This window comes from Carassius auratus, chromosome 4, assembly GCF_003368295.1.
Source record: "Carassius auratus strain Wakin chromosome 4, ASM336829v1, whole genome shotgun sequence".
Classification (NCBI taxonomy): domain Eukaryota; kingdom Metazoa; phylum Chordata; class Actinopteri; order Cypriniformes; family Cyprinidae; genus Carassius; species Carassius auratus.
Window position 1 is genome coordinate 3,936,965 of NC_039246.1, and position 27,693 is coordinate 3,964,657.

The 27,693-nt window shown below is 38.8% G+C and overlaps 2 protein-coding genes across 2 annotated transcripts in view; both read right to left on the reverse strand.

Annotated features, from left to right (window-relative positions):
• Positions 1-27,693, reverse strand: part of LOC113065982 (zinc finger protein 271-like) — a 345,982-nt gene that overhangs the window by 216,852 nt on the left and 101,437 nt on the right. The window lies entirely within an intron of this gene.
• On the reverse strand, positions 461-27,277 carry LOC113067186 (membrane-spanning 4-domains subfamily A member 4A-like). Its single transcript, XM_026239489.1, has 7 exons — positions 27,085-27,277; positions 26,547-26,657; positions 5,283-5,351; positions 4,612-4,758; positions 4,162-4,278; positions 3,627-3,707; positions 461-911 (listed from the first exon to the last, which is right to left on the reverse strand). The coding sequence occupies exons 1-7, from the start codon at positions 27,259-27,261 to the stop codon at positions 843-845; spliced, it is 771 nt and encodes a 256-aa protein (XP_026095274.1). The 5' UTR covers positions 27,262-27,277; the 3' UTR covers positions 461-842.

Consider the following 27,693-nt stretch of genomic DNA (forward strand, 5'->3'; position numbering starts at 1 on the left):
TGATAGTTTTTTTTTTTGTCCATATCGCATAGACCTAGTGGATATGCTATCATTTTTGCTCTTAAAGGTAAGGAGTAATCATTCATAACTGCAAATAGTCTATTTGTGTCTATTTTGTTAAGCATTGCTTAACAATGAGACTGTATTAATAATAATACGCAAATGCAATTTTTATATGATCAGTATGGCTGTGTGTGACGCTGTAAATAAAATCTTTACCTAGCACCAGAGCAGGCTCAGCCAGCACTTTTACGGACACTCACTACATCCCCAACAAGCAGAGTGTGCTTCCCTTAGTACAAACAGAATCCTGTTTTATGTCTTAAGTTTATAACAGTTTACCATTGGTAAAGCAAAAAAGTAAGGCTATTTTGAGGAGTGAATGTCACAGTTCCATCAGCCTTGATATAGAAACACAATTTTTTTGGTTTTAATTAAGACACGAGTTAACACATTTATCCGTCGTTATACTTTATTCTTACAAATTATAATGTTTTAAGCAATTACAGTTCTTCAAATCAATATATCCAGTTTCACTGTTGATTAATCAACTTTTTTTAAACTAAAGAAAGAAAATCATTAAATAGTCGGTGTAGTCTTGATTAGTTTTCATCAACTTTTTTTAAACTAAAGAAAGAAAATCATTAAATAGTCAGTGTAGTCTTGATTAGTTTTCGTTTACACACATTTAAAAAAAATCCACTTATCTGATAGAGAGATGAAAAGACATTAAAGGCAATGGACAGGAAATCGTTGGGAAACCCAGGTGTTCCACGAAAGTTCTATCACACACAACTGCAGGAACAACCTTTGTCCACTTTATTTTTTATAATAATTAATATTTATTCACAATTGCTGTATTGAGATTCTTCATGATGGTTGTTCATGGAGGTACTGCTGACCACAGGTATCTGCAAAAAAATTATATAATCAGCTTCCTTACTTATTGCTTTTTTAATCATTATTTCACCCCTTACTGAGTGCTTTAAGCCCCAATATACTTCAAACGAAATGGAAGAACAAACTTTTTGAAAGTACGAGGACGTCATTTTGAACAAAATCAGGCCGAAAAAAAGTTTGTTTTGAGTTTGTATTGGCAGTTCAAAACAGCTGACCAAAGCGAACTTGCTGGTGGAGTTTGATTTGGTTCCAAACAACAGAGCTTCCATTGGTCTGTGGAGGTTATGCAATTGGTGGGTGTATTCTGAAGGTTCACCTTCTTTGACATGTGATGTAGTTTTTTCCCGGTTCAGTTCGTTTCTCATTCAACAGAGGTCTGACAGGAGAACAACATCTCCTGAATACACTGAAGTGTCGAAAAGCTTAGGTGCACAAATATATCCACACCTGTATTATCACTCGTGGAGAGAATTTGTAGATTCACAGAAAGCATTTTATTCCTAGAAAAAAGTTCCAACGAAGCTTGTTGTCGATGACCCAGAGTTATATAAAAAGCAACGTTGAAAAAACATCCAAGACAAGTTTTCCAAAGCCATGAAAAGAATGAAAGGAAAAGGTAAAGATATAAGGTAACAGGTACGATTTAATGTTATACCATACGTTCTACTGCTTTTTTTGTTCTTTCAATAAGCAAATTTAAAAGGTATACAGTTAATGAAATGCCAAATGAACATACAAGAATAAACCTTTGTTTTTCTCAAAAGTAAATCATGAAACCACAAAATTTAAAAAGGTGTAACAATTTTTCCGCTTTAATAAAATAAATGAACTAAAAATAACCGTAACAAAATGATTCCAATATTTTTCTCCACATCATGCTAAAGTTTTCAGACTATAGCCCTATTCGCATGGGATTAATATTATTTGGTGGCCTTGTGTGATTAAGCAATTTCAAGCTATATGTCTGATTTATTTATTACACATTAATTTAAAACATTTTCAGCTTTCTCTTTCTGCAAATTGTATGGTGTAATGATATAACCGCACCCAAAATACTATAAAACTTTACAACGCATCTCCATACTTCGCAAAAAATGGATAAAAAGGCACAAAGGAAAGAAATCCTTGAAAAATGCCAAATGCAATGTCACTTGCAACTTGTTAAATTAGGAAAAGTGTGAGCCAAAAAAAGAAAGAAAAAAAAGTGTCTCTCTCGCTCTCTGCTGTTAGAACCACGGTAATAATTCTTGCAGACTTGACACAATCATATTTAATATATTTCAAATCAGCAACAAGATCTGAGGTGAACTGTCACATGAATGTTTTCGATGACGCTCAGATTACGTTAAAAAGGTTGATCCAGCTAGCACACATGTTCAGTCTCTCGAGCGCATGTCATGTTTCTATGGCAACGAGTGAGGGACAAACCGTGCTTTACATTTTCTACCATTTTTATAATAATGAAAATGAACTGTTTAATCTTAAAATTGTAGTGGTCAGATTCCGACTCGATGCAGAGCAGAGAGCACAGAGATGATAGCAAATAAACACTGTTGGGAACGTTACTTTAAAAAAGTAATTAGTTATAGTTTCTCACTACTTGTTCCAAAAAGTAACTGAGTTAGTAACTGAATTACTCTATAATAAAAGTAACTCGTTACCAGGGAAAGTAACTATTTGCGTTACTGTAAAAAAATAAATAAATAAATAGCTATATGTCAAAAAAAAAATTTTTTTTTAGCAGTTTTCACAAGTCAGTTGAAATGAGTAGAACAGACAGGTGTTCGTACATAACTATCCTGCACTTCAAGTATTATCTTTGTAAGAAAAGTGTTTTGGGCCACTAGCTTTGTAGATGCGTGTCACCCATTATATGTACACATTACATGCACGTTCTTTCCTTTGACCACAATGAATTTGAAGTAGCACTTATATCTCCACCTTGAAAATGCCAAATTTTCATCGGATTGCTCCTGACTCGCCATTTCTGCTGCTGCAAATCTCTGTGTAGCTGTTGCGTGTGTTTTACACAACAGGTTTATTGACTTGTAATAGCAATTTAAGGTGGAATATGTGACAATCAGGTCCAGTCGGGTCAGTGTCTTCCCGGCGGGTTCGGGTTCAGCTTTCAAATAATAGACGGATCCGAGTCAGGTCCGGGTAGGCGTTTCTCGGATCTACACGGGACCGGGTCCTGCTTTTGAAATAATAGACGGGTCCTGGTCGGTTCAGTGTAGTACATTATCGGTCCCTTTCCAGATTCGTGCACAAATTTTTGGACCCGTGAAGACCTCTACCTCATTGTTCGATGAGCTATGGTAGGAAATATATAGCAGATTCAGATGGGATTAACATCACAGACAACCTCCGCAATTATAACAAATGTCTGGAGGTCACCATGTAATACTAATCCCAATGCGAACAGGCCTTATCAGCCATTCACACTTCCCACAAAGGACTGATTATGGAAATGGTATGGTTCTTTTGTATCACAAACATGACCCGTCTCAAACCTAGATTGTCTAAACTTATTCATTTTATTGTGGGGGTGTTGGAAAGTTCAGAAACAGTATACTGTCGCTCAGCCTTTTCAAACGTATTTTTTTCCCCCGAAACGAAGAATTAAAACAAATTAGTTTGAAGTATATTGGGGCCTTTACAAATTTCCAGTGCATAGAAACTGAACACTAAAGTCAGATAATGCATTATTTTCAAGCTTCTCTTACCTCTGATTTGTTAAGATCATGGAAATTATTTGGTTTGAAATCAGGGAACTGTGGAGTTAAAACTTGTGGATTTAACGGCACCTTTGGAAGAATAAACATAATGTTTTATGCCTTCTTTGCTATCAGAGGTATAAAGGCAATTAAACTGACAGAAAGTTCCAGTTTTACAGGTATATAGTCCTCATTGTACTTCAAATGGAATTTAAAAAAAGCAAAATACAGAACTCCTTCTGAAATGTCATGGTGTAAAAACATGCTTTCCGCTGGATTTATGAAAATAATTTCACATAATTCATACATTCGCATAGTTTCCTGCATTTTTGTGGACAGAATCATACTTTACAAGCCTAGAGGGTTTGAACATTTAAGAGTGAAGAATTTAAGACAAGTTTTTGTATTGTGACTGTAGTGTTAGTGGATTCTTGTAAAATAAGAACCCAAGTGTGTAGATATATCCATTATGTGTATATGCATATATCTGAAGGGTTCAGGTAACAAAAGAGCTTGGGAACCACTGACTTGATGCACCACTCACCAGAGGAGGACAACAGCAACAAGAGACTTTACAAGCAAATGCTGACAGACAGATGGAGATGATGAACTGAAGCAAGGAGAATAACAGCAACACACCACTGATTCCCTTGGAGAGAGTCTGAGAGAAAAATCAACAGCACAGATAATAATAATTGATAATTAGTACTCAAACAGCTACACTGGCTGCTCAATAGTTACAAATCTATTATTCTTAAAGTTCATGTGGTAATATATGTATTGATCAAATTGAGCTAAGATTATAGTTAATGTATAATATTAATATTTTCTTGCATTGTAAATTATAAATAATAGTAAGAGATCTATAAACTACTTCTGAAATGTTGGGGAAAAGACTTCATGGATAAATGCAGATTAAGGCTTGACTTCTGATAAGTGTACTGACCACACAATGATCTTACTATAAATATTAATATAAAATCTTATGACATACCGTATACTTTCTTGTATAGTAATACCACATATAATAGTTGTAGTAATTGTACGGGGAAGGTCCTTGTATCAAATCCAGTGAAATTAAAAGAAGGGCAATGCCTGCGGTTACAGCACTGATGATGTTCAGTCCAAGTGAACCATTCACCTATCGGCAGAAAACCAGCATGAAGTTATTTAACACGCTGTGTTAAAGTAGATTTAAAAGTATATGGAGTATGATAAAAAACTTTACTACTTTACATGCATAAAATATTCATCAGGGTCCAAGCACAAATGCCTTATGTTGATTATTTAGTGATAAAACTGCTGTTTATTACAGCAAAATCTAGCCAATCTTCAATGAAAATCTAGGGTTACAGCATACATGCAGATGTCAAAAATTCTCTTTTTACTTAAGTAAACATTTTAATGTTTTATTACATGTGATCATAAAATATGTTTTGTAGTTAAACATACGGTAGACATTTACAATTTATTTTTAATTAAATGGCTAGACCAACTTGACCTGCCAGAAATAACGCTATGCTTGATTTTTACCAATCCTACAGTTATGGTGTTAAAGTATTTCAGTTGATGCAGAATTTTCAGAAACAAGAAAATCAGTAGAAACACAATAGTGTTCAGCACTTCAGGTGATTGGACCCCTAAAAATAAGTGTTGTGTACATACCAAACAGTTACTGGAGGGTGAATTAACTTTGTTTTCTGCAGCGATGCAGAGTGAGCCTGCAATAATGTACTGAGAGGAGAGAAAAGGACAAATACTGAGACTTTTGCTGGAATGTGTACAGATGATACTCAACCAGAAAAAAGCTTTTTACCGCCATGTGTAAGATTGTTGTGTTTAAAGACTTGATTGCATTCCCCATAGCATCTGCTGATCCTATGGGGAATGCAATCGTCTCATTCCACATCTCAGGGAAACATTGTTACATTTGTAATCTAAGATATTTTACTGCACCTTATCTCTGTTTTCGGAAGTAAACTTTGTGAATCAGGGGTTGTCATTCAGAGAAATGCGTGGATATGTGATGCAATGTCATAAATGGATATCATCACATGGCAAAACATCTCAGGTTACCTGAGTAGGGAACGGGACACTGTGTCCTCTATGGGGCGCTATGGGGAATACTTAGTCGTGGCCCCATGTCTGAAGCATACATTGAAAAAACACCAACTTGTTGGCCGGCTACAGTCTCTGACGTCACTACCGGCGGGACTATAAACTGGCACAGAGAGAACACATGATTCACTTCTTCGTTTGAAGTTTGCCTCTGAAGCATGGCAGGGAGCTACAGGACGCAGTGTTTTGTTCCCCATTCAGGGAACCATGGTTACATTCACAACCTGAGACTTTTTCTTTCAAGGGAACTTCCAACTGCGTCCTTTAGGGGGGGCACTATGGGGAACAGTATACCCACGCCGCCATGCTGAGGGGAGTGCAGGCCAGAATCATTGCGAGCACTAAGTACCAACTCTACCATTTTCATGGGAGTTGCCCCTGGGACGTTTAGACGGCTGTCTGTGACAGTACCCCTTACGGCCACAGGCCTAAGCTGTACACACAACTTAATTTTTAGGGCCTCGGCCCAGGGTAGCGCTGAAGGCTTGCAATCGGGAAAGATTCCTCTAAAGGGATAGGGCTAAGAACCTAGCATTTTAAACCAAGTCTTGGCTGTCACACAGGGGCTACTGCTAGCTATCGCATAAGCTTGCTGAAAGAACTGTCTCAACAGTTCTTTAGTAGCAACACCCTGTTTAGATAGGTATCCAAGGATTCATAGGTGGAATGGCGCCCAAGATGAACGGTGCTTTTACCAACTCAAGAAAGGGCATGACGCAACCATGCAAAGCCCTCAGCATATAGGGTTAAAAAGCAGATTACTAGCGTGCGAACTTACCACTGTGTGGATTTCAGAAAGTATGCAAAGACTCCACATGCAGATTTAACATAGCATGGATTTTCAAATACTGTTCTAAGGAGGAAGGAGGGGATCTCGTGGCACTCTGATAGAGTTGCTCATAGATGTAGTGGTGCATCTCAAAACAGTATGTTTGAGAGTCATCAGCTTGATCTATGGAAACAATACTGGAGCGCTCTGGGGTAAAAAACAGAGAATTCTGACTCATATGAGAGGAGAACTCAGAGCTCAATGTAGCGCACTCATAGACGACCCTTTCTGGAAAAAGGGGAGCGCTGCTAAACTTCTATGAGAATCACCCAAATAGCCCCTCATGTTGAGGGAAGCGATGCTTGAAGTGTATACATAAATACACACTGGCTGAATGGAGCCCATGGAACCAAGTTCTAATCATCTCAAGAAGGGAACGAGGCGTTCGTTTATTTGTTTTCAGAAAGAGTCTTGCATACACACTTACCACTTACATGGATTTTAGAAAGTGTGCAAAGTGTTCACGTACACACTGACCACCATGTGGTTTTGAGAAATTACACAAAGCTTAGCGTGTGTACTTAAAGGTTCCTAGGCATCGCAGAGGTGCTAAATTGCACAGGAGAGGCAAGCTCAAATTTTACAAACCTCAGGCGAGGGGAGCATCACCTGAGGCAGCATATACAAGAAGACTTCTGTAACTGCCACCTCCACTTCCTGCTAGATGCGACAGCACTACTAAGCAGCCAGGAAACCCCTCAGGGTTACCTGGCCGGACATCCATGAAATTCCCTGCAGTGCTGTGCCAGGCCTGATGATCAAGAAGGCTCCAGCTGAAACCGGTGATCTCTGCAGCGTAATACCGGAGTTTATTAGTAGACACATAACCACCAGCAATTTAATACACATAAGTATATACAGTGAGGGTTACATATTCACCCACCCTCCTGCGCTGTATCCCCGCTCAAGGGGACGCCTCCTTTTAGTCCGGACCATCAGTAGGGTGGTTGCTATGAACACAGAACCAGCCTAAAACACTATAGGTCCAGAATAGGAGACTGTTATTTACATTTACATTTACATTTAGCGGACGCTTTTATCCAAAGCGACTTACAATTGCCATATATGTCAGAGGTCGCACGCCTCTGGAGCAACTTGGGGTTAAGTGTCTTGCTCAGGGACACATTAGCTGCATTTCCACTGTCGGGCCAGTGCGAGCCAGGGCTTAAAGTCCATCACTAAAACACGCCTCTCAGAACAACGTCATGCAACCACAAAATTTCACCATCAAAGAGAAGTTATCAGAAAACTAAGAAATAAGTCACTGGAACATGTGCGATCACAAAACGAACATGACAAAAGTGGCCGTTTGTTTGCATGCTTGTTATATATTCAAATTCAAAAGCATCTATGTTTTAACTATAGAATAAGTGATACATTGATCATATTGATTTAATTTATCAGGACTCAAAATTAATCACACATAAATACACTTATTTCTATTTTATTTTATTTTTAACGCTCATGAAAATATCCTGCTTATTCAGTTGAGTCTGTTTCTGTTTATTAGCCACAGTAGCCGTCATATTTAGAATGAATGATAATATCTCTATTTTTGTAAGCTCCCGAACAAAAAACATTATTAGGCTATATTCTTTTATGATAGCTAGGCAACGTGAGATAAACTCTTGAGGCGAGGCTTGTGACAGATAATATAAGTTACTTAATAAATACACGATTGTGATAGATAATAAGGAGCTGTCGTCTGATTTCTTCAAGCGGCCATATTTTGCCATATTTTACCATATTTACTATGGTAACATGTTTAGCGTGCATATCTTTTTCATCGCTTATAAATATTTCTGCCTTGTATGGTGATTATAATCCACATTGGATCAATTTTTATCAAACACTCGCTGCTGACTGAAAGAGAGTTTGGAGCTCAACTTATTTAAAAAATGTGTTTAATGCTGGTGTTAAAGCTGTTATCTTTCTGAAATGATCCGCAGCGCAGACTCTCTATTTTTATAAAATTATTATATTTTTATTATATTTTATTATATTATATTATTATATTTTGATGATATGCAACGTGGAGCTAAACTCACGAAACGAGACGACAGATAAAATGTTACTTAATAAATACACAATTGTGATAGAGAATAAGAAGCTGACGTCTGATTTATCCAAGCGGTCATATTTACCATGTTTACTATGGTAACGTTAATGTTTAGCGTGCATAGTCTTTTACATCGCTTATAAATATTTCTGCCTTGTTTAGTGATTATAATCCACATCGGATCAAGTTATTTCAAACACTTGCTGCTAACTAAGAGTGAGTTTTGAGCTCAACTTATTTTAAAACAACTTGGTGTTAAAGCTGTTATCTTTCTGAAATGATCCGTGCTGACGCTCTCCACACACGGAGAAACTCCGCCTTTGTTCATAACCCCTCCTCTAGCCCCAGCTGGCCCGCTTTGGCCCAAGGTTTTCGTCGGGCCAAAAAACCCTGGCCGTTGGCCCCGAGGAAGCCCCGGCGAGGCACGATCAAGCCCCGGAAGTGACAGTGGAAACGCGACTGGCCCTGGCACGCACTAGCACACCCGGTCTTAGCTCGATAGTGGAAACACGGCTATTGGTATCTCACTGTGGATTCGAACCCTGGTCTCGCACACCACAGACGTATGTCTTATCCACTGCGCTAACACCACCCCTTGAGGTTTCCACATAACCTCGATCAGGTGTAGAGCTGGTGGTTACAGGGGAATTAGGAGGGGGAGGGTATCAAAATCCCTAAAGTGAACGAGTAGATTCCTTGGTATCACTCTGATTCGGACAAGAACACTGCCTAATTTAGATCACATCCCTTAGGTTCTGCTTACCTCCTTTTGACCCATGATTCCTCTTTCCCCTGCCATTTGATCCTCAGATCGAGACAGGCCAGACCTGGACCTTCGTTCAGTTTCTTTCTTCAGTTAAACAAGGAAAAAATGCAAGTTATTGCATTTGGAATTAAAGCTGAAGTTTTCAAGGTGAGTGCATACCTTAACTCTAGGGGTCAAACAACAAAAAATCAAGTCAGGAATCTTGGTGTGATTCTGGAGACAGACCTTAGTTTCAGTAGTCATGTCAAAGCAGTAACTAAATCAGCATACTATCATCTAAAAAAATTGCAAGGATTAGATGTTTTGTTTCCAGTCAAGACTTGGAGAAACTTGTTCATGCCTTTATGACCAGCAGGGTGGACTATCGTAATGGGCTCCTCACCGGCCTTCCCAAAAAGACCATTAGACAGCTGCAGCTCATCCAGGACATAAGGTATGCATTCAACTTGAACACTTCATCTTTTTTTCCAAATGCAATGACTTCAGTTTTTTCCTTGTTTAACTGAAAAAAGTTCTGGCACATCCAACTATTAATTTCATCAATGCATTGGCAGAGGGAGTCAATGGGGCTGTAGTCATTTGGAGATAAGGCTAGGTAAATCTGGGTATCAGCATAGCTGTGGTAGGCAATTTGGTTCTTTCTCATTATTTGACCTAGTGGAAGCATATACAGGCTAAACAAGAGCGGTGCAAGAATTGACCCTTGTGGGACTCCGCATGTCATGGATGTCCACTTAGACTTATGCTCCCCTATACTCACATAATAGCCTCTTCCTTCTAAGTATGATCTGAACCATCCCAGAAAGACTGACCCAGTTTTCCAGTCTCTCTAGTAGTATGTTATGATCGACAGTGTCAAACGCAGCACTGAGATCTAGCAATACCAGCACCGATATTTTGCCAAAGTCACAATTTAAGCGAATATCATTTATTATCTTAATGAGTGCTGTCTCTGTGCTGTGATGCGGTCGGAAACCAGACTGAAAATTGTCCAGGTATCCATTTGATTTCTGTCTGTTTGTTTTCTTACTGACTATTATTGGTGCAATATCTTCAATAACATTCTTAACTTTTGAGTTGAAGGAATCAAGGAGAATATCAACAGAGTCTGCAGAAATGCTTGGTGTTAAAGATATAGCCTCCATAAATAGTACACTTGTGTTCTAGTTTAAGCATCTCCTTCTGATAGAGACAGATCTAGATTCAGTGGTAGCAGAGATCAATATATCAAAGAAAATAATGATCAGATAGTGCTACGTCCTTAATAACAATGGATGAAATGTTTAGACCCCTACTGATGATTAGATCCAGAGTGTGTCCACGTTTGTGTGTGGGTCCATGCACATGCTGAATCAGGTCAAAAGTGTTTAGAACCGTTATCATTTCTTTTGTAGTTTTGTTTTCTGCATTATCTATGTGAATATTAAAATCCCCTGCAATAGCAAAACAGTCCAACTCTGAGGAAATTATTGATAACATTTCTGCGACCTCTTCAACAAAGGCTGGAGAGTATTTTGGAGGCCTATAAATAATAAGAAACAGAATGCGTGGAGCACCTTTCAGCACAATCCCTAGATATTCAAAAGACAAAATAGACATCTTTAAATAGAGCAGCTACACCCCCACCTCTCCTAACAGTCCTGCAAACACTCATGTAAGTGAAGTTAGGAGGGGCTGCTTCATTTAGGATTGTTGCACTGCAGCTGTCTTCTAGCCATGTTTCATTTAGAAACATAAAATCCAGATTGTTTGTGGTTATAAAGTCATTGATTAGAAATGATTTTTTTTTTTTTAGCGAATGTTTAAAAGTGCTAACTTGATGGCAGTGCTTGGTGTCTTTACATCAATCTTAGTCTGATGCATAATAGGCCGCAGATTAGATGAGTTTGCCCTTCGGCTTGAGATGGCCTTAGACTTTCTATCACGTGTTAAAACTGAAATAGAGAAAGCTACAGGCACACTGGGTTCCCGCTTGTTCTGTAAACATTTGTGAATGTTGCTGCTATTATAGCAGGGACCCAACACATATCACTGAGTGCTGCTATCATTTGTTTTTGGTTCACCTTCAGCAGATAGAGGGTTTGGGCCCTGGCGTTGTGGCAGTGGTCGGAGAGCTCTCATAGGAACAGGGCCCAGAGGCTTTGGTGGTTGTGGGGCCCGCCGTTTTTTTGTTGATATATGTGGGCTAGCAGCGAATGAGTGGGAGAGTTTGGTCCCAACATACACCAATTCCTCCATTTTCTGTGAGAAGCACAAAAGTGGAGATGCTGAAGAGAGGGATAATGTGTCTGGTGAGATGGGCTGTGTTTCTGGTGTTTCTGGTGGCTGTGATGTGTTGTCCTGGCTTCCCTGGCTGTTTTCCAGAAAGTCGTACTTGGGTGGTGAATCTTGTAGCTGTTTTGATACATCACACTCGGTCTGTGAGGAGCTCAGTTGGCAGGGCTCAGCAGGGAAAGTGTCTATCAGCAGTGCTTGTTTTGGCTGCATGGTGTTATCAGTGTCACTAGTGGGATATGTCAACCACATGATGACTTGGACCCGGAGTGTGTGTGCTGAATGGATTGACACACTCTGCTGAAGGATGACGAAGGGAGAAGTAGATATTGTCCTTAAACACTCTTGCACCAGTTTGTTTGGGTAGAGGCCAATTTGCTGGGAGTGGTCCACTGATGAACGACTGAACTTTGAGTCTTTGAAGTGTATCAAAGAGTTCACTGAAGTCCATCTTAAGGAGTTCTGACTACTCTTTCCGAATATCATTCTTTCCCACATGGATGATGATTTGATTTTCAGTCTTGTGCTTCATCAGAATGTTCTGAAGTTCCTTGTTCACATCAGAGACCATTGCTTGAGGAAGGCAGCATGTTGTTGTAGTCCTGCTACGGATGTTTCTGATAACAGAGTCACCCACTATCAGAGTCCTGGGCTCGGCTGCGCTCTGAGCTGAAAGCCGCTGTCTGCTCGTCCTTGAGCGCCTGTTAGTAGCGGTGTTAGCTGCTGGCTGATCCGGTCCATGTTTAATCACATTTGGGGATTCCTCACCCACATTTATTAATGCTTCAAATCTGTTCTCCAGATGTATAGGGGGTGGTAGAATACCAGTATTCACAAGTCTTGTCATAGTCGAATCTGGGGTAGAGGAAGCTATGGCAGCAAACGAGAAACTCGTGACAATCTGATATCTCGTGTTCCTTTGGGTCTCACTCCCTGTTTGTGCCATCGATTAGTGTGGCGATCAGTTTCGGCTTGTTCCTCTACACTTGGTATAAACTGTTGAGATTCAGAAGATTCATGGGACTCACCGGCTGTATGCTGAGAGGGTCCATGACGACGGTCTGCTAAGTGTTCCGTCTGTTTTGGAAGTCCAGAAAGTAACTTTGTTTCAAGAATCACAATCCTTTGTAGAAGTTTGCAGCAGTTCATGCAACAAGTAGATCCAACAGGAGGCATTTTCTCACAAGTTGTCATCCCATCACAGGAATGTAAGCTGTTAGCAGTGGGAGACAAAGCCTTCTTTTTGTAGTATTATTCCAGTCCTAATGTTTTTAGTTTTAGCGTTTGTGCCAAAAATATGTTGTTTGAGCACTGTGCTGATCTGCTGAAGTAAAAATCTTAGAAAAATCAGAGAGAAGTACAGAAATAAGAAGCAAAGCGCAGAGCAGTAAGCTAGAACGTCCGAACGGTAGCAAAGCCAGAAGCAAGTCCCGGGAGAACACGTCAGGCAGAAATGGAAGGCTCACCTGAGCTGGAGGACTATGGTCAGAAAGTTTTTTGTTTTTTTTTGTGGCCTCACAGCATCACCTTTTTAGTGCATTTTAATGGCAAGTCCAACTTTGCTGTGGCGCAATCCATAAGCTCTAACAGCTCTACATACACAGGAGCGAAGAATTGAGAAGGCTCAGCCTCAGCTTCTTCACCATCCTCAAATATCTCCTGCTTTTCCTGGGTAAAAACCCAGCAGAGCACTAACCTCAGTATCAGATAGTGTTAAAGATATAACATCATCCTCCCAAGGCTCTCTTTCGTCCGCCACCATTACGAGCCAGAAAAGGAAAATCCCTCTTTAAACCATTCAGACAGATCCATCTGTATTCTCGCAAGCTCATTCTCCTCCTTGCCTCAGCAGCGGCGGATCCTAAACTGCGGGAAGCAGATGGCTGCCTTTTTTTTTTCCAGAAGAGAGACAAACGAGAGCTGATCATTTTTTAATTGATTTAATTGCAGATTGCCTCCTCAAAGACATTGCCTGTGTGCTCTTCACCCAAACAAATTAAATCGCGTATGTCATCGGGTGTCAAATAACGCCGACGCGGATGCACACATTGTCTAAACGCTTAATAGTAGTCGCCACGATATACAGAGAAAGATCGCTCTTAACAGTTCTTTCAGATGCACGCTTCAAACAGAACAGTCAGTGAAGATGAAGAAGAGAATGACGTGTTCTCCCGCTGCCTGTTTATAGTCGTGCCGGTAGTGACGTCAGAGGATGTAGCTGGTCAACAAGTTGGTGTTTTTTCAATGTACTCTTTAGACACGGGTCACGACGAGGGGTTCCCCATAGCGTCCCCTAGAGGACGCAGTTCGAAGTTCCCTTGAAAGGGAATTATTAGTTTGTGTTGTGTTCAAGGTTGCCAGGTTTTGTTGTGAAAACCCAATTGCTACTGAAAACTAGCCCAATCTCATTTTGAAGAGGTCCCCCGATATAAATTGCAATCCTGGGGAAAAAAATACATGTTTTTTGGCATGGTTCCCCTGTTATAATTTGCATTTTAGGGACTAAATATCATGTTTTTGGAATCCCCAACCCGCAGACATGAAAAACAACCTGCATTAATAGTGTGCTGATCCTGGGTCTCCTGATCCTAGAGAATGGAAGATTTTGATTGGTTGTCAACCTTTCAATTGATTGTTAGTTTGAGTATTTAACAGTGTTATGAGTTATTTGGGGTAGGCACTCCTGGTGTGATAGTTCTCTCAGGAGTAACTCTTTTTCTTTTTTGGTTTGTTTGTTTCTTTTGACATTGCTTATTTTATGTAGTTAATGTTTTGTTGTTATATTAATTAAATTACTTCCATTAATACCCCTAGATTATTGTTTCTTATTATTGATGGTTGTTGCATCTGTTATGGAAATTTTTTTGTTTTGTTAATTTGACATTGATTGCATTAATCTCATTTAGGTATATTTTAACGTACAATGATCAAAGTAGTATGTATAGTCCATAGGGACACTGAGTTCTTTGTGTAACCTGTGCACGTAACTGCTTTAGGCTGAAAAACAACTTCTAAAGAGGAACCATGTACCAGGACAGTCCGTACCAGGGAGAGGTGCATGAGATGTACATGAGTTATGAGGTGATGTGCACTGAGCAACATGATTGGCTCAAATATCCTAGTCTGTCCTTCAATGTATCTTTTTACATACTATAAAAAGTGGTCTGTTAGTCTGTGTTATCTCTTTGCACATAGACTCAGAAGCTGTGTTTAAACCTGATCATTCTCTGCAGAGAATTAAAGCAATACAAAGACAAAACTCTGTTTGGTTTTTCATTGTTAATTCAAATTGTTATTGAATTAGAATTTCCACTACACATCGAACTGCATTGATGCTGCAAAGCTTTTGACAGTGCTCTACCTTGCCATCTGCTGGTCAATAAAAAGTCTTACACCAACTGTATCATTTAGATGTTTTGTTCATTGGGATGTCATAAGGTTTAATTGTCTATTTTATAAGATATCTGATAGTTTCCCAAATCTATTGTATATTACACAATAAAGACTTATATTATTACACAATAAAGACAATATTTTCTTCCTTTTTACTTGCATCAAACGTGTGTCTTTTCACAAAAATAGAGTGTTTAATATGCCACCAAATTACACTTAAGTCATTTTTCATTGCATTTCATTTTGTATCTTCCTTCCAAAATAACACTAACATACACATTGTCAAAAAACACAAATTCAGTTATTGCATTTACAACATTTTGCAATAATATAAATATTTTTTCTCACCAATGTGAGCTGTTGACAACAGAGGACAGCATTTACAAGCAGCAAAAATGTTTGTGGTTAGGGAAGGACTTTTATCCATTTTGGATAGGTACCAGTGATGCGCGGGTCAATTTATTAATAACCCGCACATGACCGACATTTTCAACTAACCCGCCCGCAACTCAGACCGCAAAAAAAGGAAAAGAAAATATTGTACCCGACCCGCTTCCTGACCCGCATTTTTAAAATGTAGTAAATGCTCATCATATCGTCATTGGGCCATAGACGTAGGAACTAGGCAAAAAAAAAAAAAAAACGTCAATAAGCTCATCATTTGTTCTAAAATAGTCTAGTCTGGCTATGTCTATTTTTATGTTTCTGTTCAGCAGACATGAGGTTTGGGTTTGCGCATTTCTCCATATATTATGCTCCGTTTGCTCATTCCGTGGGGTCTCGCTCAACCCAGAATGGCCTGCTGGTTCCAAAATCTGCAAGGAGACATTTAATTGTTTAGTAATAAACTGGTGTTTTCTGTGTCGCTGCAAAGATTAAGTTGACGATGCAGACTAACGCCAGAGAGAAATACACATTATGGATTGCATAATCAGAGAGTAGCCTATTTATTTTGGTTTTAATATTTTCCTTTAAAAGTAGACATTTCAAGCTTTCTGTTATAGATAGCCTTATATTTGACAAATCTGTGAGGCACACGCTGAGTTTCGGCGCCCTCCAGGTCACATGCAAGTGATCCTGGCGGCGCCTCATTACATTGTCTGTTATATATTTGCTTCTTATTCATAAAATACAGGCAATTGATTGATAAAAGATTGATCAAAATTAAGAAACAATTTTTAGAAAACGAAAATCTTTATCTTAACAATCTGATTTTCTACAAAAAAAAACATTTATTATTATTATCATCATTATCATTATTATTATAATTAATGTTGAAAAGAGCTTAGAATATTTATATATATATATAATATTAGGTTTATTAGGGGGGATAAATTGAAAGAACAGCATTATTACATTTGTTACAGTCACATTTATTTGTTTCATTTATATTATTTACATCAAGCTTTTAAGTATTGTATATTGTTACTGAAACTTCATAATGTTTCACTTGATTATACATTTAGTCAGGAATTATATTTTGGAAAAAGTCTAACTAGTAAAATGTTTACAGGTTATGTGAAAACTAGTACTACAAGTATATACATAAATAAAAAGAGACTTACTCATGTTTATGATCTCTGCTGAATAAAGCACTTCATCCTTTTTTTCTGAGGAAATCCATTTCTCAAACCCTCAACCACATCACATCTTTTTGGGGTTCATTATGTCTTATTGCTCTCATCGCAAAGCAAACAGTAAAATAAAAAAACTTGAACAGTCTCGCTGCTTTTTCTTCTGTTATTGGCGTATTCAAGCCGCGCGCTTCAGTTTGAATCTGAATAGCGCGTTCAGCGCGGGGGCGTGGTCACAGTAAATATAATGAAGGGAGACCTGAAAAACTAGACATCGCGTTGTTTTCATATGGATTACCTTATCACAGAATATCTGTTTTGGCAGCACTTGTTTAGTTTAAAAGCAGACATGTCAAGCTTTCTATAGATATCTCTCTCATGTATCTTCGTTGAGTATTCACGGAGTTACAGTTCATTTTAATGAGGTGTTTGTACATTACGATCAGCGCAGACAGCACACCTTGTTTGTTAGCTTTATTTTATAAGTGCACAAAGTTCTGTTGTTATTATGTCTGTATTCAAAAAAAGTAGACCCTTTATAGATTTGATTGATGTATTACTCTTATCTGTACGATCAAAACTGAAAGTGTAATTTAAGTTATTTTCGTGGTTATCAGGAGAAAATGACTCATAACACGTATATGCTTTAATCAACTCCAGAGGGTTAAAAAGAGTTTTCTATAAAACAAAACTTAATGAAGTCGTTAAAATGATGTTTTACCAAAAACAGGTCTTCACCTTTTCTCGTGCCGCTTTCATCTCTACGTGCAGACTGAGCGCCAGTTATTCAGCCAATAAAGGCCTATGTATTTCAAAATTGTGTCTAGTACTATATTAATTACAAAGGTTTAATTGGCATCTATATTTCAAACGACCCGACCGACTGCGACCCGAATATCATTAAAAATATTTCTGGATGACTCGTAACTGCGGGCAACCGCGGGTGACCGCAGGCACCTGCTCATTTTGGATCAACCCGCGCATCACTGATAGGTACATGTTGATAGCCTGAATGCCCTGTAAGTCGCTTTGGATAAAAGCGTCTATTAAATGCATACATTTAATTTTAATTTTTTTTGGGAACAGCGGTTGAGCAAGCAATGTTTTTTAATTTTCATTCAATCAACTAACATTCACATTTCATTGTTTTTAATAATAGTACTATAATTTAACACTGATACACTGCACATAAGCATGTTCACTAATATAACTATAACATTTGACTAAATGGATCGCAGGTATGGGACAGCGCAAATGAAGCGCTTTGTAATTGAGCCTACTCAATTACAAAGTCATCAATGATCGTCATGAGCAAAGTCAAGTCACCATTAACATCCGTGAGTCAAGTCACAGCTGATCTTCATGAACCCAGTCATGAACCACGAATCTTCCCGAGCCTCGTCACTTCTCAGCTGAATTTACAGAACTCTCGTCCTATCCTGGCATGGCTATGGAGGCCTTTTGGGAACTCCCTAACCACCTCATCACGCCCACGGAGGCTGCCATTAACCTGTTTATGTTCTCTGTTTCAGTCCTACCTGACCAGATTTGCTCTCCTGCTCCATCGACACCACTGTGGTGGTCCTCTGCTCCGCCCTAGTGGGCTTCTGTCTCATCTGCTCGGCTGTGGTGGGCTTCAGGCCCGTCTTCTCGGCTATGGTGGTCCTCTGCTCCGCCCTGGGGGGCCCAAGCTACACCTGCTATGCTCTGGTGGGCTCCCACACCACTTGCTCTGCCTTGGTGGACCCCTTTTCCCGAGTTAAGCCCATGGCGGGCCCCTGTTGGTGTTCATCCGTAAAAGTTGCAACAAAGGGACCACTTAGACCACAGAGCAAATTTTTCTGGTAGAGTTTAAAAAGTGTTTTCCAATTTCTGTTGTGCCATATCTAAATTAACACAAACTGACTAAATTAATTAGTCAGGCAGATTAATTTGTTCTTACTCATGTGTCTGCTAGTCACTTTTAGTCAAATTTAAGCTTAGTGTCTCTGAGAAAAATAAAAAGGTTGTACACCAAAATGCTGTGTCAAACACTTCTGCTGACAATGGGTTAGTCATACGCACAAAAGCTGAGATGGTTTGTTTTTAATGTAGAAAGCCAGGACAGTCATTTATTTTTGTTGCTCTCAAAAAAAAAAAAAAAAAAAAATAGAAAGCTGTTAAAGGGTTAGTTCACCCAAAAATGTAAATTATGTCATTAATGTCACCCCCTCATGTCGTTCCAAATCCGTAAGACCTCCCTTCAACTTCAGAACACAGTTAAAGATATTTTAAATTTAGTCTGAGAGCTTTCTGTCCCTCCATTGAAAATTTATGTACGGTATACTGTCCATGTCCAGAAAGGTAATAAAAACATCATCAAAGTAGTCCATGTGACATCAGAAGGTCAGTTAGAATTTGTTGAAGCATCGAAAATACATTTTGGTTAAAAAATAACAAAAACTAAGACTTTATTCAGCATTCTTCCGGGTCTGTTGTGAGTGTGTTCCCACAATAATGTAATGTAGTGATGTCCTGTTTGTGAACGAATCATTCGATTTAACCGGTTCTTCTTGAACTAGTTCACCAAATCGAACTGAATTGTTTGAAACGCTTTGCATTTCCAATAAGCATTAATCCACAAATGACTTAACCCTCTGGAGTCTAAGGGTATTTTTGTTAGTAAAAGTCATATGCTAGTAGGCGTCAACTATCATGAATATCATTGTGATTTACACCTGAGAAGACAAAGGCCTGCATAATGAGCTGCATAATGAGCCTCTCATTCAACTGTGCCACTGAGGGAGGACTTACAAGATTTAATTTCTCAAATCTTCAACCACATCACATCTTTTTGGGGTGAATTATGTCTTAGTCCTCTCATCGCGAAGCAAACAGTAAAATAAAATAAAAACTTGAACAGTCTCGCTGCCTTTTCTTCTGTGTGGGCGTATTCAAGCAGCGGGCTTCAGTTTGAATCTGAGTAGCGCGGGGGCGTGGTCACATTAAATATAATGAAGGACATAAACAGACATTGCGTTGTTTTCATATGGATTACTTCATCTCAGAATATTTGTTTTCGGCAGCACTTGTTTAGTTTAAAAGTAGACATTCCAGGCTTTCTATAGATATCTCTCTCATGTCTCTTCGTTGAGTATTCACGGAGTTACAGTTCATTTTAATAAAATGTTTGTACATGACGATCAGCGGAGACAAAGACTGTAGACAGCGCACCTTGTTTGTTATCTTTATTTTATAAGTGCACAAAGGTTTTTTGTTATTATGTCTGTATCCAAAAAAAACTAGACCCTTTACAGATTCGATTGATGTATTGCTCTTATCTGTACGATTAAAACTGAGAGTGTAATTTAAGTTCTTTTCGGGGTTATCAGGAGAAAATGACTCAAAACGCATATATGTGTTAATCGACTCGAAAGGGTTAAGCTGTTAACTTTTTTTAACGTGGCTGACACTCCCTCTGAGTCCAATATCCCGGAGTAATTAATTTACTCATACAGTACACTGACTGAAGTGCTGTGAAGAGAGAACTGAAGATGAACACTGAGCCGAGCCAGATAACAAACAAAAGATTGACTCGTTCTCGAGTCAAGAACCGGTTGCATCTGTACTAGTTGTTTTGTGATGTCTTGTGGTGTCTGTGTCTGTTGTGTTTCTCCCCCTCCAGCCTTGCCCGGCCATCTGTGGTTCCCTGTCCGCTGGTTCCCTCATCCTGGCACCTGTGCTGGTTCTGAGCAGGTGATCCTCAAGCTACAGTTCTCTGCTCCTTTGTGCCTCACCTGGTCATCTACATTTTGTCTGGTCTTACCATCTCCTCAGCAGTGGTCCAACCTGCTGCCACCCTATGCTGGTTCCAGTGGTCGCCCTCAGCTTATCCGTCATTACCCAAGTATCCTCTCCTGTTGGACTTTCACTGCAAGTGACCTTCTGCGCCCTGGCTTTGTCAATAAACCCTTGTACTTTGACATTGTTTGATTGGGTCTTCCCTTCCAGTGCCTGACACCATTGGTTCCTTTACAGCCGCTGTGGTTACCACTCCTTTTGAACATTTGATTGTTAATTGCATTAGACCTTTACCACAATCAAAGGCTGGGCATAATTACTCACTGTGATGTCAGTCTACAAGTTATCCTATTTATCTTTTACGATCAATTACAACTAAGTCAGACCTAAAACTCTTTAAAACATTTAAGTTTATTTTTGGCATTCCAAAAACCAATCAGTCAGATCAGGGCTCCATTTCATGTCCAGATAGTTTTTTTCTAAAGTCATGCAGTCACTCAAAGGTAAACACTATCTTGAGTGCCTATCACCCTCAAAGCCAGGGAGGGTTGGAAAGATTCCACCAGACTCTTAAGTCACTTTTGAGATCATATTGCATTGAACTTGATTGGTACTGGGAGGATGGACTTGGATTCTCTTAGCTGTTTGGGAGGTTGTGCAAGAAAGCACAGGTTTTAGCCCTAATGAGTAAGTCTCAAAGTGAATGCATACCTTGACCCCTCCACTACACCTCGAGAACCTCGTTAAAATGACAAACCTGTGTTTTCCTACGTCGATCAGGCGTGTTTAACAAATGGTTTTGGTTTACACTTATTTATCATATAGGGTCCAGTAAACCTATCCTGGAATGGACTATTAAAAACTGTTAATACAGCAAGCACTTGCTCACCTACTTGAAAACTAATAGACTTAACCTTGCGATCAAACAACCTTTTTGCAAACAAGCATCTTTTCCTGAGACTTGTCTAATTTTCTGAACGCAATAGTTCTAGCTTCATAGAATTGATAACGGAAACTACTTACATAGTCCAAGACATTCTCAGGTGGATCAACTGTTTCCACTCAATGGCCAAGACAGCAATAACTGCTGTGAAGAGAGAACTGAAGATGAACACAGAGCCGAGCCAGATAACGAACAACAGACTTACTCGTTCTCGAGTCAAAAACCGTTTCTGTAAGACGCGTCCGATTCAAGAACCGAGGAGCTGATGATACTGCGCATGTGTGATTTAGCGTGAAGCAGAACGACACACAGGGCGTCTGAACTGAACTGATTCTTTTGGTGATTGATTCTGAACTGATTCTGTGCTAGTGTTATGAGCACGCCATTACGTTGAGCACAAAAGAACTGGTGAACCATTTTCTTCCACTTTATTAACTTTATTTATTGAATCGAACTGTCCGAAAGAAGTACTGGTGATCCGAAAACCGATGCAACTAGATCTTGGCTCATTATCTGGCTCGGCTCTGTGTTCATCTTCAGTTCTCTTTTCACAGCAGTTCAGTCAGTGTACTGTTTGAGTAAATGAATAACTCAGCCACATTAAAAAAGTTAACAGCTTAAATAATTTGTGGATGAATACGAATTGGAGACGCGAACTGTTTAAAACGATTCAGTTAGATTTGGTGAACTGGTTCAAAAAGATCCGGTTACATCGAATGATTTATTCGTGAACCAGATATCACAAACTGCTTTGTTTTGAATTCTCTCACAACAGACACGGAAGAGAATAAAGTCGTAATTTTTGCTATTTTTGGACCAAAATTTATTTTCGATTCTTCAAAAATTCTAACTGACCCTCTGATGTCACATGGACTACTTTGATGATGTTTTTCTTACCTTTCCGGACATGGACAGTAGACCATACACACAGCTTCAATGGAGGGACTGAGAGCTCTCAGACTAAATCTAAAATAACTTAAACTGTGTTCCAAAGATAAACGGAGGTCTTACGGGTTTGGAACAACATGAGGGTAAGGTATTAATGACAAACTTTTGCTATTTGGGTGAACTAACCCTTTAATAACCATGGATGAAATGTTTAGACCTCTACTGATGATTAAATCTAGAGTATGTCCACCTTTGTGTGTGGGTCCATGCACATGCTGAGTCATGTCAAAAGTGTTTAGAACCATTATCATTTCTTTTTTAGTTTTGTTTTCTGCATTGTCTATGTGAATATTGCAATTCCCTACAATAGCAAAACAGTCAAACTCTGAGGAAATCAGTGATAACATTTCTGTGACCTCTTCAACAAAGGCTGGAGAGTATTCTGGAGGCCTGTAAATAATAATAAACAGAATGCGTGGAGCACCTTTCAGCACAATCCCTAGATATTCAAAAGACACTTGCTTGCATTGATAGACATCTTTAAATAGAGCAGCTACACCTCCACCTCTCCTAACAGTCCTGCAGACACTCATGTAAGTGAAGTTAGGAGGGGCTGCTTCATTTAGGATTGTTGCACTGCAGCTATCTTCTAGCCATGTTTCATTTAGAAACATAAATTCCAGATTGTTTGTGGTTATAAAATCATTGATTAGAAATTATTTATTTTTTAGTGAGCGAATGTTTAGAGATGCTAACTTGATGGCTGTGCTTTGTGTCTTTACATCAATCTTAGTTTGATGCATAATAGGCTGCAGATTAGATAAGTTTGCCCTTCGGCTTGAGATGGCCTTAGAATTTCTATCACGTGATAAAACTGAAATAGAGAAAGCTACAGGCACACTGGGTTCCCGCTTGTTCTGTAGGCATTTGCAAATGTTGCTGTTATTATAGCAGGGACCCGACACATATCACTGAGTACTGCTATCAGTTGTTTTTGGTTCACCTTCAGCAGATAGAGGGTTTGGGCCCTGGCGTTGTGGCAGTGGTCGGAGAGCTCTCACAGTAGCAGGGCCCACAGGCTTTGGTGGTTGTGGGGCCTGCCATTTTTTTGTGGATATCTGTGGGCTTGCAGCAAATGAGTGAGAGAGTTTAGTCCCAGCATACACCAATTCCTCCATTTTCTGTGAAAAGCACAGAAGTGGAGATCCTGGAGATTTAATGTGTCTGGTGAGATGAGTTGTGTCTCTGGTGGCTGTGATATGTTGTCCTGGCTTCCCTGGCTGTTTTCCAGAAAGTCGTCCAATGGGTGCTGAATCTTGTAGTTGTTTTGATACATCACAGTCTGTCTGTGAGGAGCTCTGTTGGCAGGGCTCAGCAGGGACAGTGTCTAACAGCAGTGCTTGTTTTGTCTGTATGGTGTTATCAGTGTCCTTGTGGGATATGTCAACCACATGATAACTTGGACCCGGTGTGTGTGTGCTGAATGGATTGACACACTCTGAAGGATGACGGAGGGAAAAGTAGATATTGTCATTAAAGACTCTAGCACCAAGTTTGTTTGGGTGGAGGCAATCCGGTTTAAACAATTGTCTATGGCCCCAGAAAAGATTGAAGTTGTCGATGAAATTTAGTCCTTTTATATTACAAGATCTTTGTAGCCATGTATACAGCCTAAGCAACTGTGAAAACATATTTGTTCCCCTTGCTGGGAGTGGTCCACTGATGCACGAATGAACTTTGAGTCTTTGAAGTGTTTCAAAGAGTTCAATGAAGTCCTTCTTAAGGAGTTCTGACTGCTCTTTCCGAATATCATTCTTTCCCACATGGATGATGATTTGATTTGCAGTCTTGTGCTTCAGCAGAATGTTCTGAAGTACCTTGTTCACGTCAGAGACCGTTGCTTGAGGAAGGCAGCATGTTGTTGTAGTCCTGCTATGGATGTTTCTGATAACAGAGTCACCCATTATCAGAGTCCTGGGCTCGGCTGCGCTCTGAGCTGAATGTCGCTGTCTACGGCAGCAATACGAGAAACTTATGACAATCTGATGTTTCATGTTTCTTTGGGTCTTGCTCCATTTGTGCCATCAATTAGTGTGGTGATCAGTTTCTGCTTGTTCTTCTACACATGGTATAAACTGTTGAGATTCGGAAGATTCATGAGACTCACCTCCTGTCGGCTGTATATCCGCCTGTTTTGGAAGTCCAGCAAGTAACTTTGTTTCAAAAATCACAATCCTTTGTAGAAGTTTGCAGCAGTTCATGCAACAAATAGATCCAACAGGAGGCATTTTATCTTTCTTCTGTTTGAATGTAGGCAGTTGTTATCCTATCTCCAGAATGTAAGCTGCTGGCAGTTGGAGGCAAAGTTTGCTTTTTGTAGTACTATTCCAGTCCCAAAGAGTTTTTAGTTTTAACGTTTGTGCCAAAAATCTGTTGTTTGAGCACTTTGCTGATCTGCTGAAGTAAAAATCTTAGAAAAATCAGAGAAAAGTACAGAAATAAGAAGCAAAGCGCAGAGCAGTAAGCTAGAACGTCCGAACGGTAGCAAAGCCGGAAGCAGTAAAAATTAAGTAGAACCTAGTTTAAGTTCTTGGAGTTCTCTCTACATTTTAGTTAGTAAACCTGATTTAAAAAATTATCATTTTTGCACTGATTATGGAGGAAGCTTAACTCTTTGTCCTGACTGTTTCCCTATGCCCAGATTTGACGACTGTGTAGACCGTGTGTCTTCTGCACAGTTTTTAAGCAAATTCAATCTTCTGAAAGTCTACTGGCAAGTACCACTAACAACTCATGCTAAGGAATTATCTGCTTTTAATACACCTGATAGTTGTTGTTGTTGTTTTTTACCATATACAGTTATGTCTTTTGGGGGTTCGAAACACTCCCACAACATTTCAACGGTTAGTAAATCATGTGTTGTCTGGGTTGTCTTGATGTGAAACTTATCTGGATGATGTTGTTCTGTACAGTTACACTTGGATGGAACACCTCACACAAATTGGAGTGCTTTCTGAGCAGTTGTCAAAAGCTAACATGACTATTAGTCTATAATTGTGGCCATTAAAAAGATGGTTTTCGGTTCAATAAATTAACAAAAAACTGTATTAAGGATTTTTATTAAACTACAGTTGGAATGCTGTGTTCTGTAAGCTATTGTGTTTTTTTTTAAAATGTAACTAAAAGATTCCGGCCCGAAAAAAATAAAATAAAACAGGAATGGGGGAGGGAGGTGGGTTGGTATTAGGACGAATTTAATTAATTAAAATTATTTTTTTATTTTTTTTGTGGGAGTGGGACAACGGACAGGGCTGGGGAGTAACTAAAAGCATGTAACGGGTTAACTATTTAAAATGCAAAATATGAGTAACTTTATTTCGTTATAATTACATTTGAAATAAGGGGTAATCGGATTACAGTTACATCTGAAAAGTATTTTAGATTACCAAAGTGATTGTAGCACAATGTCACAAGAAAGACTGTCCATTTTATCTCTCCTGAGTATTGAGATGGCCCGTGCTCACAAAATTGACATTAAAGATGCAGTGAAAGACACAAAAACGAGCGGAGCACAAAGGATTCAGTAGAGTTTCTGTTTTGTCAGCTGATCGTCAGATGTTGGTATGCAAAGATCTTTAAATTTAAAGTAGTTTTTTAAATGTATAAATCTTAAAGTGTAGAATGATTCCTTTAAAATTTTCTCCTAGTTCTTTTACTGTTCTTTTTCTTACTACACGATGTAAATTTTAAATGCATAATAATTTTTTTACAATTAGAGATACTTGTATAGGCTGGGCCGCATTAATGCATGGGCTTACCTGGGCTTAAACCCAGGGCCCCCGGCTTGGGGAGGGCCCTGATGATGCCAGAAAATATTGTAATCAGATTTTATAATTCGTTGGCTGTCCCTTTAAAATTACACTTTATCGCTTTGCTTTGAATGCACGTGCAGACGTTGCAAGTCCTTCTCGCAGATCCGTTGCTAATGGGGTGAAAGGTGACTTTCTGCGTTTTTATGACTGGATAAAGTCTACTCTGCCAGGATATCGTCACATTCTCAGTCGGATCTTGCAAGATCTTGTCATACCCCTATAAAAAATTTGAATACTACATAATTATTACTGCCAGTAATTTAGTTTATTATTTTATCTTAATTTATAATGAAGTAGTACAGTTCTGAGCAATGTTGAAAGCCTGGTATTGATTTTTTTTATAGTACACATGGCGGTAATAGGCATTTTTGGTTGACTACCTACTGTAGCTTGTATTATACAAGGCAGAATACTAAACTGTATAATTTCTTACGATGATAGATCCCCAGTAAGGAATACCACTATAGACAAAACCGGTTTCTGCATAAACTGTAGCCACAATGCCAAACAGGAGAGTCGTCACACCGATCATTATCTGGACAGTCTGTGTAGGACAAGAAACAAGTACATTCTGAATAGCACAAAAGAGTCTTTTATAAAGTAAAACAGCATTAAATGTACAATAAAAATTTGTGCGCTAAAAAAGTGTGCAATATTTATTGTATGATTTCACATACTGATTTGCAGACATGCAAAATGTGGCCATTGTTTCACATTTCTGAATAGTTTGCTTCTAAAGCATTGTATATTTTACAAATTTTACTCTCTAAATTATAAAACTTATCTTATGTTTGTGTCTTTATTGCATTGTCACCTAGACAAAAAAGTCACATTCTTCAATAAAATGTGTTTATGCTTTGTAATTGTGTTTACCTCTTCTTCTTTAGAGCTGATTAATGTACTTTTCCTACCTTAGACTAACATGCCAAAAAAAAAAAAAAATTGATTTGGGTTTATGAAAAATCTCTCACCCCAAGAGCTTTTGGTTGGCCCTTTAGAAATGCCCGAAGTCCATTAAGAAGTGAAAGTCCTCCTATCTGTTGGACATAAACAGGTGCAGGAGCATTTGTTTCAGTCCGCACTGCTGTTGTTGGTATTGGTTGTTGCAGCTGGATGACAAAAGAGTTCATGGGAATAGCATTCGACATTGTTTCAGGATCTGAAACTGACCTGCACACAATTATAGTAAATTAAAACAATCTAATTATATGATTATAAAATACATTTTCTGTAAAAAAAAAAAACTTAAAATAAACATGGTCTTTATATTGTTTACATAAATTAATGCAGTTATTGCACAGTTGTTATTACCATCAGTAAAGCTCTTGTTATCATAACTATAGTAAATCTATTAGACATTGAAAATATGGAATATACTGTAAAATAAACAGCTAATGTTTAAACTGATCTCTATATCATTTCCATTTAAAGCATTTAGCAGATGCTCGATTCCAAAGACACTAGACATAATAATTACCCTTATTACCCAATTGATTCATTATTAAGAAAACAGATTCATTATTAACATTTTAGATTTATACACACATATCTATATACATGCATACAAATGTGTATCAAGG

Bases quoted from the DNA above. Each gene is read 5' to 3' on its own strand.
- LOC113067186 (XM_026239489.1), bottom strand. From the start codon at position 27,261: ATGTCGAATGCTATTCCCATGAACTCTTTTGTCATCCAGCTGCAACAA. The intron at 4,279-4,611 runs GTATGTCATAAG...TTTTTCTCTCAG, and splicing joins ACTATACAAGAAAGTATACG to ACTCTCTCCAAGGGAATCAG. The intron at 912-3,626 runs GTAAGAGAAGCT...ATTTTTTTGCAG, and splicing joins ATGATCTTAACAAATCAGAG to ATACCTGTGGTCAGCAGTAC.